At 43.5% G+C, this 13,975-nt stretch overlaps 1 protein-coding gene across 1 annotated transcript; it reads right to left on the reverse strand.

Annotated features, from left to right (window-relative positions):
* Positions 1–4,087: 4,087 nt before the first annotated feature.
* On the reverse strand, positions 4,088–8,390 carry LOC123398129. Its single transcript, XM_045092640.1, has 6 exons — positions 8,296–8,390; positions 7,362–7,439; positions 5,939–6,097; positions 5,791–5,844; positions 5,547–5,696; positions 4,088–4,547 (listed from the first exon to the last, which is right to left on the reverse strand). Exons 1-6 carry the CDS (start codon positions 8,383–8,385, stop codon positions 4,170–4,172), a joined length of 909 nt encoding a protein of 302 aa, XP_044948575.1. The 5' UTR covers positions 8,386–8,390; the 3' UTR covers positions 4,088–4,169.
* Positions 8,391–13,975: the final 5,585 nt, after the last annotated feature.

The raw sequence follows: 13,975 nt of genomic DNA on the forward strand, positions 1-13,975 counted from the left end.
ACCGGTTCTAATACCCCTTTCTCCACTAGTGTACGGACATATGTGCTACTCCCTCCGTTCCTAAATATAAGTCTTTTTAGAGGTTTAACTAATGGACTACATACGAATGTATATAGACATACTTTAGAGTATAGATTCATTCATTTTGCTCTGTATGTAAACACCTAGTGAAATATCTTAAAAGACTTATATTTAGGTATAAAGGAAGTAGTAATTAATAAAAATGACTACATGCATCAATTGATGCACATGCCGGAGGTTTAACCTTCTTTTCTAGAAAAAAGAAGAAAGAGAGGCATGAGATTTCCTATTTTCTGAACAACCTATGCTAGGCCAACTAAAAGAGAACTTACTGCAAGCACATAACAGAATGAAATGCTATGCAAATCACAAAAGAGTTGAAAGAGTTTTTGAAGTAGGGGACTTGGTCTATCTCAAAATGCCTTTTATAGGCTTGCATCATTAGGGTTTAGAGGTGCACTCAAACTCCAGAAACAAGTACCATGGACCATTTATGATAACTCAAAGGTTGGAAAATTCAGCATACAAGTTACAATTTCCCAACCATGTGAAAATACATCGGGGTTTCCATGTTGTTCAGCTAAATAAGCACATTGCAAGCAAGTCTATGCCTAGTCCTCACCTCCCAATGGTCAATGCCGATGGAACAATCAAAATGGGTCGAGCTGGGGTCCTCCAAGTAAGGCAAGTTCCAACAAACAATATAATAGTCATTAAGTTGTACTCCATCCGTCCTAAAATAAGTGATTCAACTTTATACTCCCTTCATTTTCTTTTACAAGACCACTATAAAAAATACATTTTGCATCTTAGGCTATTCGTAATGGAAGTATCGTAAGTTGTATCATGCATGCCACTTAGGCAATTTTCATGAGGTGGTATAGAATTAAATGAAGAAAGAGAGGGTTGAGTATCATATCATGATACTGTATCATATTAACGCTCAATTCTCTTTAGCTTTTGATTCTCCAGAATCAGCTTTTGGAAAACTTTTCACAGAATCAACTTTCCACAAAATCATGTAGAATCAACCATCGAGTTCTTTTCTGAGATTGTAGTCAGTGATTGTGAGATGAGTTGCCTGTTGAAATGACTCTAATGTCCCTGAACTGACGAGACGAGTCCGCTCTTGCCGGCTGCTGCGGGGTCGGACGGAGCGGAGGAGCGGCGTCCAGCGGGCGGGCGGAGTACGGGAGGCGAGCGGGTGAAAGGGAGGGTCGGCGTCCGACAAGCGGGTGGAGGGGAGGAGGCGAGCGGGTGGGCGGGCGGAGCGGAACGGAATATGCGATGATTTTTGCAAATGATTAGGGACCAGGTGATTTTCAGTAGAAGAAGATCGAAATATGGTGGTTTTATGTAATTAACTCCCGGTGCTACAATCACATGATCTCTTGGCAACGGCGGAAGCTGCAATGCATCGCTCGTGGAGCTGTAACCACATGATCTCTCGTCGATGATGGAAACTGCAATGCAACACACTGCAACTGATGGTCGGCACTGCAACCGCAGGACCTTGGCGTCGCGGATGCTGCATTGCAACGCTCGTGCTACTTCAACGGCAGGATCTCGCATCCGGCATATGCTCGTGGTGGTGCAGCGGGCCACACAATCTCACCGACGGTGGATGCTCCCATATGCAACTCTCGTGATGTTGCAGCTCACGTGTCTCATCGATGGCGAATGGTGCAATGCTACCTCATCTTGTAAAGACGCATATCATCACTATTCATCCTCACAACAAGATTGTCAATTGCTGCATGAGGATTCACAAATAAGTTATATCTCTCTTGAGCTACATTGTGCACACTTGTTACACAACCAACACGCTTAAGAAGAGCATCCTCACTATTCCAATTTCTCCAACCACCATCAGTAAATGCATTAGTTCCCTTACCACTAGTTTTCTTCTCTTTGAACAAGTAACATACAAAGCAAAATGCAAATTCTTTCTTGATACTATATTCAAGCCAACTATGGTTATGAAGCCACAAAGGATTCAATGAACGTTCTCTACTCCCAATTGATCTTTTTTCAAAGTCATGTGCATAAGGTTTGAATGGCTTTTTAAGGATATATGCTCTTCGAACTGCGTCTTGATCATTGACAGGATAACTTGCAATGGGTATCCTTTCTCCGGGATCATGTTTAAGACGACTGAAATCATAAACCGGTGGTAATGCTGGTGACACATCTTCAGTTTGCTCTATGGTCACACTGGACATAGACAATGTTGGTTCTTCAGTTTGCTCTTCGATTGTAACCGGCACACACACAAGTTCTCCAGTTTGCTCTTCGGCCACATCCGGCATATTCCCCGCTTTCTTTTTCTTCCCTATCCTCATAGCTTCTTTGTGGAAAAGATAAACAATGTCTCCACCCCTCTTCATTTTACAACAAATCTATAAAAAAACTAAACTAAATCAGTTCACTAGCCTGAATTAATATGTATAAGAATACAAACCCTAGTCTGATTTCTATACCTAAAAGGCTAAAACAGAAGAAGCAGAGCATCTCAACAGCAGAGTGCAGACTGGAGAGCGCAGGGCGGCAAGGGCACACCCCGCGTCGGGCGTCGACTGCGCAGCGGCGTCCTGGAGCTCCCCGCGTCGGGCGTCGGCTGCGGCCTGCGGCGTCCTCTGCGTCCGTCGTCGAAGGCTGGAGCAGGGGCGGACAGCGGCGCCACGGGCCGCTGGCCGGGTCGGGGTGCGCCGAGGCGGACTGCCGGACAGGCGGAGGGCCGGAGGCACGGAGTGGCGGGCGGTGAGCCGGCGGCGGCGACAGCCGGCAGGGGAACGGGTCGGGTAGGGCGCTCGGCAGTTCGCGTCTGGGAATCAGGGTCGGGTCGGGCGCTCGGCAGTTCGCGTCTGGGAATCGGACGCCTCACGCCTAGACCTGGCCAAACGGGTCGGCCCAGCATGGCACGGCCCGTCCACCATAATCGTGCCACGCACGACACGGCACGCCTGGGCCCGATTATTAGCCGGGCCGTGCCGTGCCGGCCCACCGGCGTAGCCTCCCGGCCCAGGCACGGCACGAAGGCTATACGGGCCGGCCCGTAGGCACGCCAGGCCCGCTAGCATATTAGTTTTTTTATTTTCAGGCTATTATTGGGCTGATTTTGGCCTGTTAGGCTGTTTATTGGACCTATTTTAATATATTGGGCTGTGTTTTGGGTCAATTTTGGCCTATATTAGGTTATTTTTTTATCTTATATATATAAAAAAATTAAACGTGTCGTGTCGTGCCGGCCCGCGTACCCAGCCCTCAGGCCCAGGCACGGCCCGAGACGTGCCGCGTGCCTGGCACGGCCCGTTTAAATCGTGCCGGGCCGGGCCCGTGCCGTGCCGACGTGGCGGGCTGGCGGGCCGGCCTGTTTAGCCCGGCCCGTTTGGCGAGGTATACTCAAGCCTGGCGATTCGGGCCGGGTCATAGGCCTAGTAGGCCAGGTGGGTGTAAAATCCCAGGGTGGGCCGCGGCCCACCCTACCCACCCTGTAAGTCCCCCACTGTGAGGAAGGACATCTCCGATGTTGCGATGCGAGCCGAGCGGCGTTGTGCAAGAGGCAATGGAAGTTGCGGTCGAGGAAAGCGGAGTAAACCGAGGAGCCCCGTCAGAGTGCTGACCTATCAAACGGTTACACGGGGAGGATCGAACGGCTCACTACCCCATTGATTTTTGTCCAGAAAGCAGTCGGATGACCCTGGGCCACTTTCTTACTACTGCCGACATGCATGGTGTGCCCTATACTGTACTTCCTTCGTCACGGTTTAGAAGGCACAGTTAAACTTGCGTGCGTTTTTAAAATAGACAAGGTTTAAGGCACGAAAACAATTACTTCTGTTAATTAGTACTAGTATTATTGCTCCTAATTTGCTGCTCACGCATTAGTACTAGTATTTTTTTAGTTGATTAGACGCATTAACATCTACACCTACTACATCTCACAATCAATCGGTGACTACCTTGGTCCGAAAGATTTTCCAAACATGTCTTTTAAACCGTGACGGATGGAATATACAGGTTTGAGTCCACATTTATAACAAGAGAACAATACGAGAGACATGTGCCTGAATTACTCGTCTCGTGACAGTCGTGTGGTCAATAATGCATGTATCACTTTTATTAGTATATTCGAGATTTGATACCCGTCAACCCACACAACCAGCTGGACCTCCATAGTAAAACATATAGCCGTCCTGTTTAGCATGCATAAGCTCACTTACTTTGAAACATTTTGGGTTAGTGACAAGTCTGACCAAGCCACTCGGATCATACACATTAGCTTTGGAATCAAAGAGCTTGATATTCTTGAAGTATGCTGCTTTCCTTTGGCCCTCTTGTGGAAAATGACCGCTACCCATTGCGGGACCACCTCGATCTCTATCCTGGTAATCGACAAATCCAATCCACCCTGCTCCGGGGGCTATACCATACAGTTTAGGACAAAGCCCCTTTGGAAAATGCCCCAAAAATGCAGGTTTATGCAAGTCGTCTCGATACAACACCCAGTCTCTCGTGTTTGGATCCTACGAGTTACGGAAAATGATAAAAATGGTCAGTGGTCGATCAATAAGAACTTGTATTTCTTCGCAAAAAAAAAAAAACTTGTACTAAAATTTGCTAGGGTGCATGTAGAGAATAATATGGCACTAAAAAACTATACGAGCGTGGATGAAGGACTTCCATAGTAAAATAATATTCTTTTTGTTTGAAAATACTTGTAGAAAGGATGAATATATCTAAACGTATTTTAATTCTAGATACATCTATATATATTCATTTTTGAGACAAGTAATTTTGAACGAAGGAAGTACTATCTTTGATATGAATTAATTGACGCGTCCTCTATACGATGTTCAGTTTACATTGTATGTAGGCTGCACCAATTAATTTCGATCGGACGGAGTACGCTTTTCAACAATCTTTACGTATTCACTAGAAAAGCTACCCTCCGCTCCGTATTAATTATGGTTGCTATAGTATAACTTTATATCATATTTAGTTATTTATTACTCCCTTTATTTCAAAATATTTGTCAAGGAGTACATGTGATACTCTTCTCCTATCATACATGAGTCGCAAGAAAAAGTAATAACTATGTGCTCCAGCTAACAAAACCAAATATATATGTGCTACATGAATGTTTGTATTTGTTTCTGGATTTTCTACTATATTATGGGGAGATACATGTATCCTGTGCCAAGACCAAATGGTACACATACCTATTATTAAGTCCCTTGACCAATTCAACATTAATATGTCCTAATACGCCCTACAATAACTTTCATGTGATGGATTTAAGTGATAGTGTGGAATAAGCTATACTATGACTATATTTATAAATCACACACATACTTCATAAATTTATAATATGTAAGAATGTGTTGAATGAACTATAGATTATTTTAGAATTGGAGTTTGTTGCATGTTCATATTACTCACTAATTTTGCAATTTCGTTGGCAGCAAGAGGCGATTCTACATGGTACAAACTGTGATTATGAGAGTAGTAGAACAAGGGCGTACTGTATGCAGGCTAATTGTTATATAGCGATCGTCCCTGTCATAAGTTGAGGGGGGAGCAACAGCTTGACCTGGAAAAAGTGCAGCTCCACTAGCAGGCACAAAACCGTGGCAGTCCAAATTATAACAGCCCGTTGATTTGTGGTCGTCTTTCTATAGGATGAGAAAACAAAACGTAAAATTATTAAATATGCAAACGACAGCATTTACATTACCCTGATGATAAAATAAATCGATATGGACTTACCGTCCATCGTACAAAGAAATGGACATTATTATTATTATATAAGTCCGGAAGTACCTACATCAACCATAGTTGCAAAAGTGTTTATTTTATAGTAGTGCTTCAGTTCACAATGATGATGAAAATAATATTTGCAAATGTTTCCAATTACATGAAATCCAGCTTCGATCATATTGAAGGGCTCATCTTGATCAACATTGCTGATAAATATCGATGCCCCAGACTCTTGGGAATGATGTCCTTGTGAAGCCCATATACCTATTTTAACTCGTGCGCCATAGCTGCTTCCCGGTGTGACCCAGCCAGCTACCTAGTAACGAAAAATAAAGCAAATAGGCTTGTTAACTCATATACATGAACAGTATAGTTGGTTATTGGAAAATACATACTACACTCTTACAGCTCTCACAGTGAAAGTGCCATAAGAGTATCATGCGCTGTCACCTAAGAAAAAAATTATGTGACGCTGTAATTAGGAATGTGAAAGAGATTCTAGTATCAAACTATGATACGATATCATAGTGAGTCAAATATCAAAAGTTAATAAGAAATAGATCGCAACCCAATTTTGTATTGCAATATTACAAAGGAATAAATGAAGTGGCAATATGATACTGGTTCATGATATTCGGCTGAAGTATTATCATAGACTAGTATATATCGTATGCATGATATTATATACTACTGCTCCTTTATTATTTTATTTTCCATAGAAATACTACTACTCCCTCCTATCCATATTAATTGACACTGGTTTGGTACAAAGTGTACTAACTTTGTACTAAGGACTTCTAAGTTTTACTAGGTTCATATTAAAAGATGAATCAAAATGATATGAAATTTTGCATATATCGTCCTCATATAGCATAGAGATATGAGATTGAGCATAAGGACTTGGAAGTTTTACTAGGTTGTAAAAACATATAGCACAGAAATAATGTGCAAAATAAGGGTTACAGTACAAAAAACTTATACTCTTTCAATGTACTGGATTGTGAAAAAAGAGGTAGTAGCACATGCCTAGATTTTTTTTGTGGAATACCCCCTTCAATTATATGATATAGTAGTGAGCATTTCCAAAGATGAAAATTCTCCAACCTTTATACTCCCTCCATCCAAATTAATTAAGTATAGAGGTCGTGTCCAAATAAAAGGAGGTATTAAAATCTTCGGAATTATAAAGAATATCGGAACAAAATGAAGATCTAGTTATTTAGGCTGATCGTAATGGGAGTACCATAGGTAGTATCATGCATGTCAACTAAATAATTTTGATGAGGTGGCATTAAACTAAATGAAGAAAGAGAGGGTTGAGTATCATAGCATGATACCGTATCAACAATAAATGACCTATCCTATAATACCAACATATAATACTATGCATTACGGGTGTAGTATCATACGCTAGTATCATATGCATGATACTAGTATATATGATACTCTCCATTACAACCAGCCTTATAACCCATTGGTAGGCCAAAGTTGACCCCTTGTTTTGAATAAATGTATAATGCCATCATTAATTACACCAAAAACAAAAATACTAGAATAGAGGAAAGTGAGGAATCCTTTACATGACGGACATCATTGTTGCCTTTGTATTTGTTCCTCGCAGCTAACACAAACGGGGCTGAACTTGGCGATGTTAAAAACTGTCAAGAGAATAGTAATAGTGTCACCTGCTTTTCAACAAATGGGCAAAACAACATAAACTATGTGATATTTACTAACGAACATACTCTAAACTGAGGTTGAAGTGATATTTACTTTGTTTAAATTTTGAAGTATGAAGGTAACATATGTTCATGTGCATGCTTAAAAAAGTGCAATGTGTGGAATAAGAAGTGCACCCACAAAATTTGGTTTGAAATGTATATGAAAAGTTGGCAAAAAAATTATATGTATTTAATGATAGTCTTCCATCCATTATTTCTTTTAAGCAGATGAGTGGATTGATTCGGTCTCAAATTGTGAAGGTGCATGTACTATCATGCAATGTACATATAGAATTCCATTAGAAAATTATAATTGTGCAATTGTGTCTCTTGTTTTTCTGAAAACAATATAGATATTTTTGGGACGATGGCATTAATTAGTTCACTTTTATAAAGTACCAATCCCTTTATGAATAACACCTAGAGACTTTACATAAAGAGAAAATGCTAGTCATGATCCATATCCTAAATCTTAATGAATAGGAGAATTAACCTGGGACACTACTAGGGCAAACCCTGGCAGTAGCGCGCTTTGACCGAGATGTGCTACTACTCCAGTAAGCCCCATCACAACGGCCTGGTTCTTTTAGCAGTAGCGCGCTTGGGCTGAGGCGCGCTACTGTTAATGGAGTAGCAGTAGTGTTGTGATATGGCCGCGCTACTGTAAATTAGGAGTAGCGCCTTTTCCAAAGGCGCGCTATTGCTAAACTTTTGTGTATAGGATTTTTCCTAATAATGGGAAATGATAACTCTTAAATACTTATAGAAAGTATATATTAGATTGTAGTATTACCGTCCCGTTTGGTCGCATGCGTCCATATGCATCTACTGAAGGGAGATCACCAGATGCAAATAAAAAGCATATCAACATGGCTACCACCATGTAGCCCATTGCTGTGAGAAAAATATATTCTTGTAAGAACTTGGTTATTCTTCATCTTCAAAACGATAAAATGTGGGAAACATCGAGCTATTTTGATAGTATATACTGGTTATAGTGTGGAAGTATGCATATATTGGTTTGATAGGGATCACCATAGTGTGGAAGTATGCATATATTGGTTTGATAGGGATCACCATAGTGTGGAAGTATGCATATGTTGGTTGTCGTAGCATGGAAGTATGCATATTTGTATATTATAAGGTGCTAATTGAAAGAGCTAATAAGGTATGGTGCCCCTAGTGTGGAAGTACACATATGTAGATTGTAGTCTTCATAACAAACGTGAAACGTACATATTTACTAAAACTGGTTAAATAAGAAATCAAGGGGGCCTAGTAATCTTACTTAAAGTTCTTCCAGTCTGATGATGAAGAATAGACGTTTGCCTGCTTTTATAGAGGGAAAGATCCATGAGGTAGAACATGTGTTAGTTTGACAGGGTTGGCATGACATGTGTTGGACATCGCCACAGTCTCTTGCTAAGTGTCATATTATCTCCACACTACCTTTACAAGTGTCATAGAAAATACGACACTTGTCAAGTGAATATGGATACACCCAACATGTGTCATTCTACTGCTAGTGATCAAACACGTACTCTATCACACTAACATTTCCCCTTTATACATAAATCAAAACATTTATTCCTCTGGCCAAGTGTCATAAATAATATGACACTTGTCAAGTGAGCTGGAGATGCAAAACACTTGTCAAGCCACCCCTATCGAGCCGACACGCAATCTAACTCACCGCTCTTTCCCCTCAATATATGTAGGTCAAAACTTTTGTTCTTCATATCTTCATAATCAAATGAGGATTGGAACATTGTCTGTAAGATTGGTAGCGCTACACGATTTATTGTCTTACCAATTTAAGCAATGGCCCTTATTGGGAAGACCTTAACGAAGATATGCACACTTCCACACTATGTCTACCACCATATTTTATCAAATTTTGAAGGAATTTACCACACAATACCCATTTATAAACTATCACAATATGCCTGGAGTTTTCCTGAAATTTACCCTTTTTTAGAACGAATAACCAATTGATTTTAATTTATTAAATGGAATATTATTTTCTCACATTAATATTTTACATGATGGTAGCCATGTTAATATGTTTTTTTGCATCCTATGATTTCACTCCATTAATTAGATGCATATAGCAGCCTAGAAACTGATTAGACGTAATACTATCCTCTAATATACATTTTCCATAAATATTGAAGTGTATCATTTCCTTGTCTTAATTCTTCAATTCACAAAGCCTTAAGATATTGATTATGACTAGTATTGGTCCTTTATGTAATATCCATGTGTTTCAATGAAACGCGTTGCTACTTCATATAAGTAAGCTAATGCTAGAATCCCAAATATATTAAGTTCTTCAAAGAAAAACACTTTATAATATATAATTTCTTACATAATTCATATGTACCTTGTGGAATAGTATATGGATCTACAAGTATTATGAAAGAATTGACCAGTTAATGTGTTTAGAGGAAACAATGGATTAACGCCTACAATATTAGTTAGATAGATAAAGTATTTCTGTATGACATTATAAATATTTACAACAGAAGTTTTTTGGTGCATATGTTAGCACATTTTTGTTACTAGTTCTAAGGTGCACGTGACCATATGATCCCTTCGTGCTTAGCTGTTAAGTTACAATTGTTTGAAAACTAGTATTTTGCACGTTGGTTGCTTGGAAGATAAAAGTTATATAGATATGAGAATGCCATTTTGTGGAGGCCGAAATTTTTGAAAAAATCAAAATTCGAAAATTTTAGTTTCAAAAAATCTGAAAAAATATACAACTAAACAAGGATGTGATCCGTGTGTGTGTAAAATTTTAGGCCAAAATACTTTGAAACACGACATGTACAAAAAAGGCAAATTCATAGTCGGAAATGATGAATAGTAACATGTGTTAAAAGGTTTCAGATTTGTCTTTTTTGCACAACCCTCATTTCAACGTATTTTGTTTTGAAAATTTACACACTTGTATATTATACCTTCATCTATCTATGTATTTGTTTTCAGGATTTGTTAAAATATTAAAATACAAATTTTCACGAAATTTGAAATTTAAATTTAAAGGCCTCCATGGAGCTCGGAATCCAAAAGCAATTTCCGTATAGATATAACATACTCACAATCACTATATTTTGTGAACCCCCATCACGTGTCCATTGGTTTTGTTCCTCTTTGTTCACGTCTTCTCCACCAGTATACTTTCTTTATATTTGATCCATATTTTTAGTGCAATGTACGTTACAACAACAGAAACAAAAAATATACAAATATCGTAATATCAATTTGTTGCATTAGTCACGTGACACCGCACCCCCCGTGTCGCGCCCCAGGGCTACACCGGGGGTGGAACCCTAGAGCCGCCAGAAGCCCTCCCCTCGCCGACTCCCTTCGCTGGCCCTCGCCACGATGGCGGCGGACCCAACTGCCGAAGATGACTGGGGTTGGTGGTGCCTTGGAGGCGAACGAAAGAGCTGCTAGGGCGGTGGGAATGGTAGTTAACGCACGGCGATCAAGGCGGCGCCCCTGCGCGGGGGTGCCAGCGGAGATCCTCTACGGTGATGATCTAGCAAAGGCGACTGGATTTGGGGAATCTTTTAATCCTGGCCATGGCCTCATCGCTACCTTCGGTTGTCGTGTGGGGGATCGGGGCGCTGGTTGTCGTGGCTTTTCTAGCCATGGTCGGGCGTGAGCCGGAGCGGTGAGGCCCAGTGACGCTTTCGTGTAGGCGGCTCCGCGGTTGCCTTCTCCTCCGCTGCTCTGACCAGCGGCGTGGGGGGCTGCTGGTTTTGCTTGGATAATGGAGGTGGTCCTAAGGGTCTTCTAGCACAAGATGGTGTTCTGCTTGATGTTGGCCCTCACTGACTTGCCCTATTGATGAGTTTTGGAAGGCTCCGCCAGACATTTCCTTTGGGTTTTTGACGCGCGTAGATTGCCGGATCGAACGGGGTTCGGTGATGTGTGCCCCTATTTTAGCCATGTGACTTAGGAGGGCGTGATGCGAAGCTTCGTTGACTGTTGACATTATGGGACATGTCAGTGTTTTGATTTCCATGGTCCACACAATAGCGGAGAACGGCATGGTGGCGGAGGTCTGAGGACTAGTTAAGGCGTATCGAGCCTTCGAGGCGATGATGACTTAGCTTGGTGGTTCGTGACTCCTAGCAGTGGCAACGGAAAGTGAGGCGGCGACACAGAAGGAGTACTAGAAAGTCTTAGCTTTCAGGGTGAAAACCTAAGGTCTGGCCTTAATTTGTTGTGCCTCGCAGTGGCCTTGTTGAAGACATTGTTTGGAGAGCGCATATTTTCTTCAAGGTGAAAACCAAAGATCTATGATTGGGCGACGATAGTGCTTGTGCGCCATTTCCTTCTTGGAGGTGTTGCTTTTGGAGAGTTTGGACTTCGGGTGTTGTCTTGGTGGTGGTTCGTGTTGCGGTTATAAGGAATTGATCACTATAGCGATATCATTTTTTTATTCTTCTTGTTTTTAGTTGTGTGCATTCGTGATGTCTTTTAGACATTGCGTTGTTTGCAGAGGCTATGTGTAATTGGTATCTTCATGATATAAATATATTCCCTTCTAAAAATGCAAATGCTCATAAAAGTCGCGACCTAACCTCTCTCTCGCGACCCCCGCGTCGCCTGCCCCGGCGGCGGCGGGGAACCCTAGCCGCGCCGCCTCGGCCCCCTCCCCACCTCGTCCCACCTCCTCGCCGCCGCCTGAGGCAGCCGCCGGGAAAGCCCGGGGCACGAAGGATGGTGGCGACGGGATCTCGGCTGCCCTGACTCTGTGTGGGGAGTCCCGGATCTGGAGCGGCAGCACCTTTTGGCGAGGCACGACAGGCTCTGGCGAGCAGCTGTACGGGTGGTGGATCTGGCGTCCTGGCCGTACGGGCGGTGGGATCCCGATGGTCGTTGGTGGCTGACGGCGGCTGCTGCGACGGTCGGTGCGCGCGATCTGACGCCTCCCCTCCTCCTCTGTTCGGCGTACGGGCCAGCCTGGTCGGGCCGCGCTTCCCTTGGTCACCGGTTCTGTACAGGAGGCACTGCTGGTGGCGGGGATCTAGTTCGGGCGAAATCCCTGGCCGATCATGGCCGACCGCGCCGACGACGACGCCTTGGGTGTCGTTCCCCTCCTTGTAGGCGTCGGTATGGACTGATCTCCTCACTTCCCCTTCCCCTAGATCTCCTGGGCGAAAGCCCCAACTTTGTTGGGCGGCGGCGGCGCTCACGGCATCGTTACCTTCTTGAAGGCGCCGCTTTGGAAACCTTGGGGTTGGGTGGTGCTTGTGGGTGGTGGGTGACGGCGGTGGTGCGAACCTATCCTAGCATGGATCTACGTCCGTTGCTTGGAGATGGACTCACGTAGGTGGAGGTCGTTGTTTGGCGTCGTGGTGGCGTCCATGGGGAAGACCTTCCAAAGCTTGTAAGGTCCTTAAGAATAATCAATAAAATAACCGCATGCATCTCTGAGATGCAGAGGCCAGGGGTCATCCTCCTTTTCTAAAAAAATGATCAATATGCGGTTACAGGTAACGAGCATCTAGCCAATGTTTAACACATCAAAAGTATAGGAACAAGAGTCATAGATGATTCACCGATTCATGCAGCTACGTTATAACTCTTAAACATGAGAATGCAACCAGGACAATCGATGAGCAGTCCGTGAACGACGTGAAGAATAGTGGGAGAGGAGCAACCTAGAAGTGTACCATCTAGATCAAGCGTAGATGGAAAAGGAACGGGGACGCATGACAGCAGGGGAGGGTGGATTGAGGGACTTGTGTCTCTCTTTTTTTCCTCCCGTGCCCCCACATATTTATAGGGGCAGCCGATTTGGCGAGATGGCCTTTCCTAGGATGAGCCAAACCACGGAGGGGATCCCTCCCAGACTCCACCTCTTGGGTGGCTTGTCCCCTAAAGACTCCTTCATGCGCCCACTTATGGGCACATGTCATGCCTTTCCCCAAGGCATAGGGAGGACACAACTAGGACCCATATCTAGGTCGGATATGGGAAGCCCGGACGCATCCGTCATGTCTATTTGGCCCGGCCTAGCTCACCCTAGCTCCCACAAATATCCCCTTCAAACAAACCCTAGACCAAAGTCAATCAGTCCACTCCACTCTCTATTTATCCATCTCCTTCACTCCTTTTTCCCTCCGCATTTGATAGATGGCCAGCGGCGGCAACAACGCAGGCTTCGGCCGTGGATCTGACGGCTCTGACGAGTGGGCGAGCTTTCTACACAATGTGAAGCCAGACGATGTGGAGGCGATCGCCCTCTGCATCGCTTTGAGGCGATCACGGTTAGACCAAGGCGGCAGCGGCAACTCCGGCTCTACAACGGTCGTCACCCGTCGACATAGCACCGGCGACATCATTGTCTGGCCCTCCCACCCGTCGCATAGCTCCGGCTGCTCCGGGCATTTCGAGGTCACCTCCCCCACCCACACCGCAAGCTCAATATGCTTCGGATGTGGTACTCGGCC

This window comes from Hordeum vulgare, chromosome 5H (assembly GCF_904849725.1).
Source record: "Hordeum vulgare subsp. vulgare chromosome 5H, MorexV3_pseudomolecules_assembly, whole genome shotgun sequence".
Lineage (NCBI taxonomy): Eukaryota > Viridiplantae > Streptophyta > Magnoliopsida > Poales > Poaceae > Hordeum > Hordeum vulgare.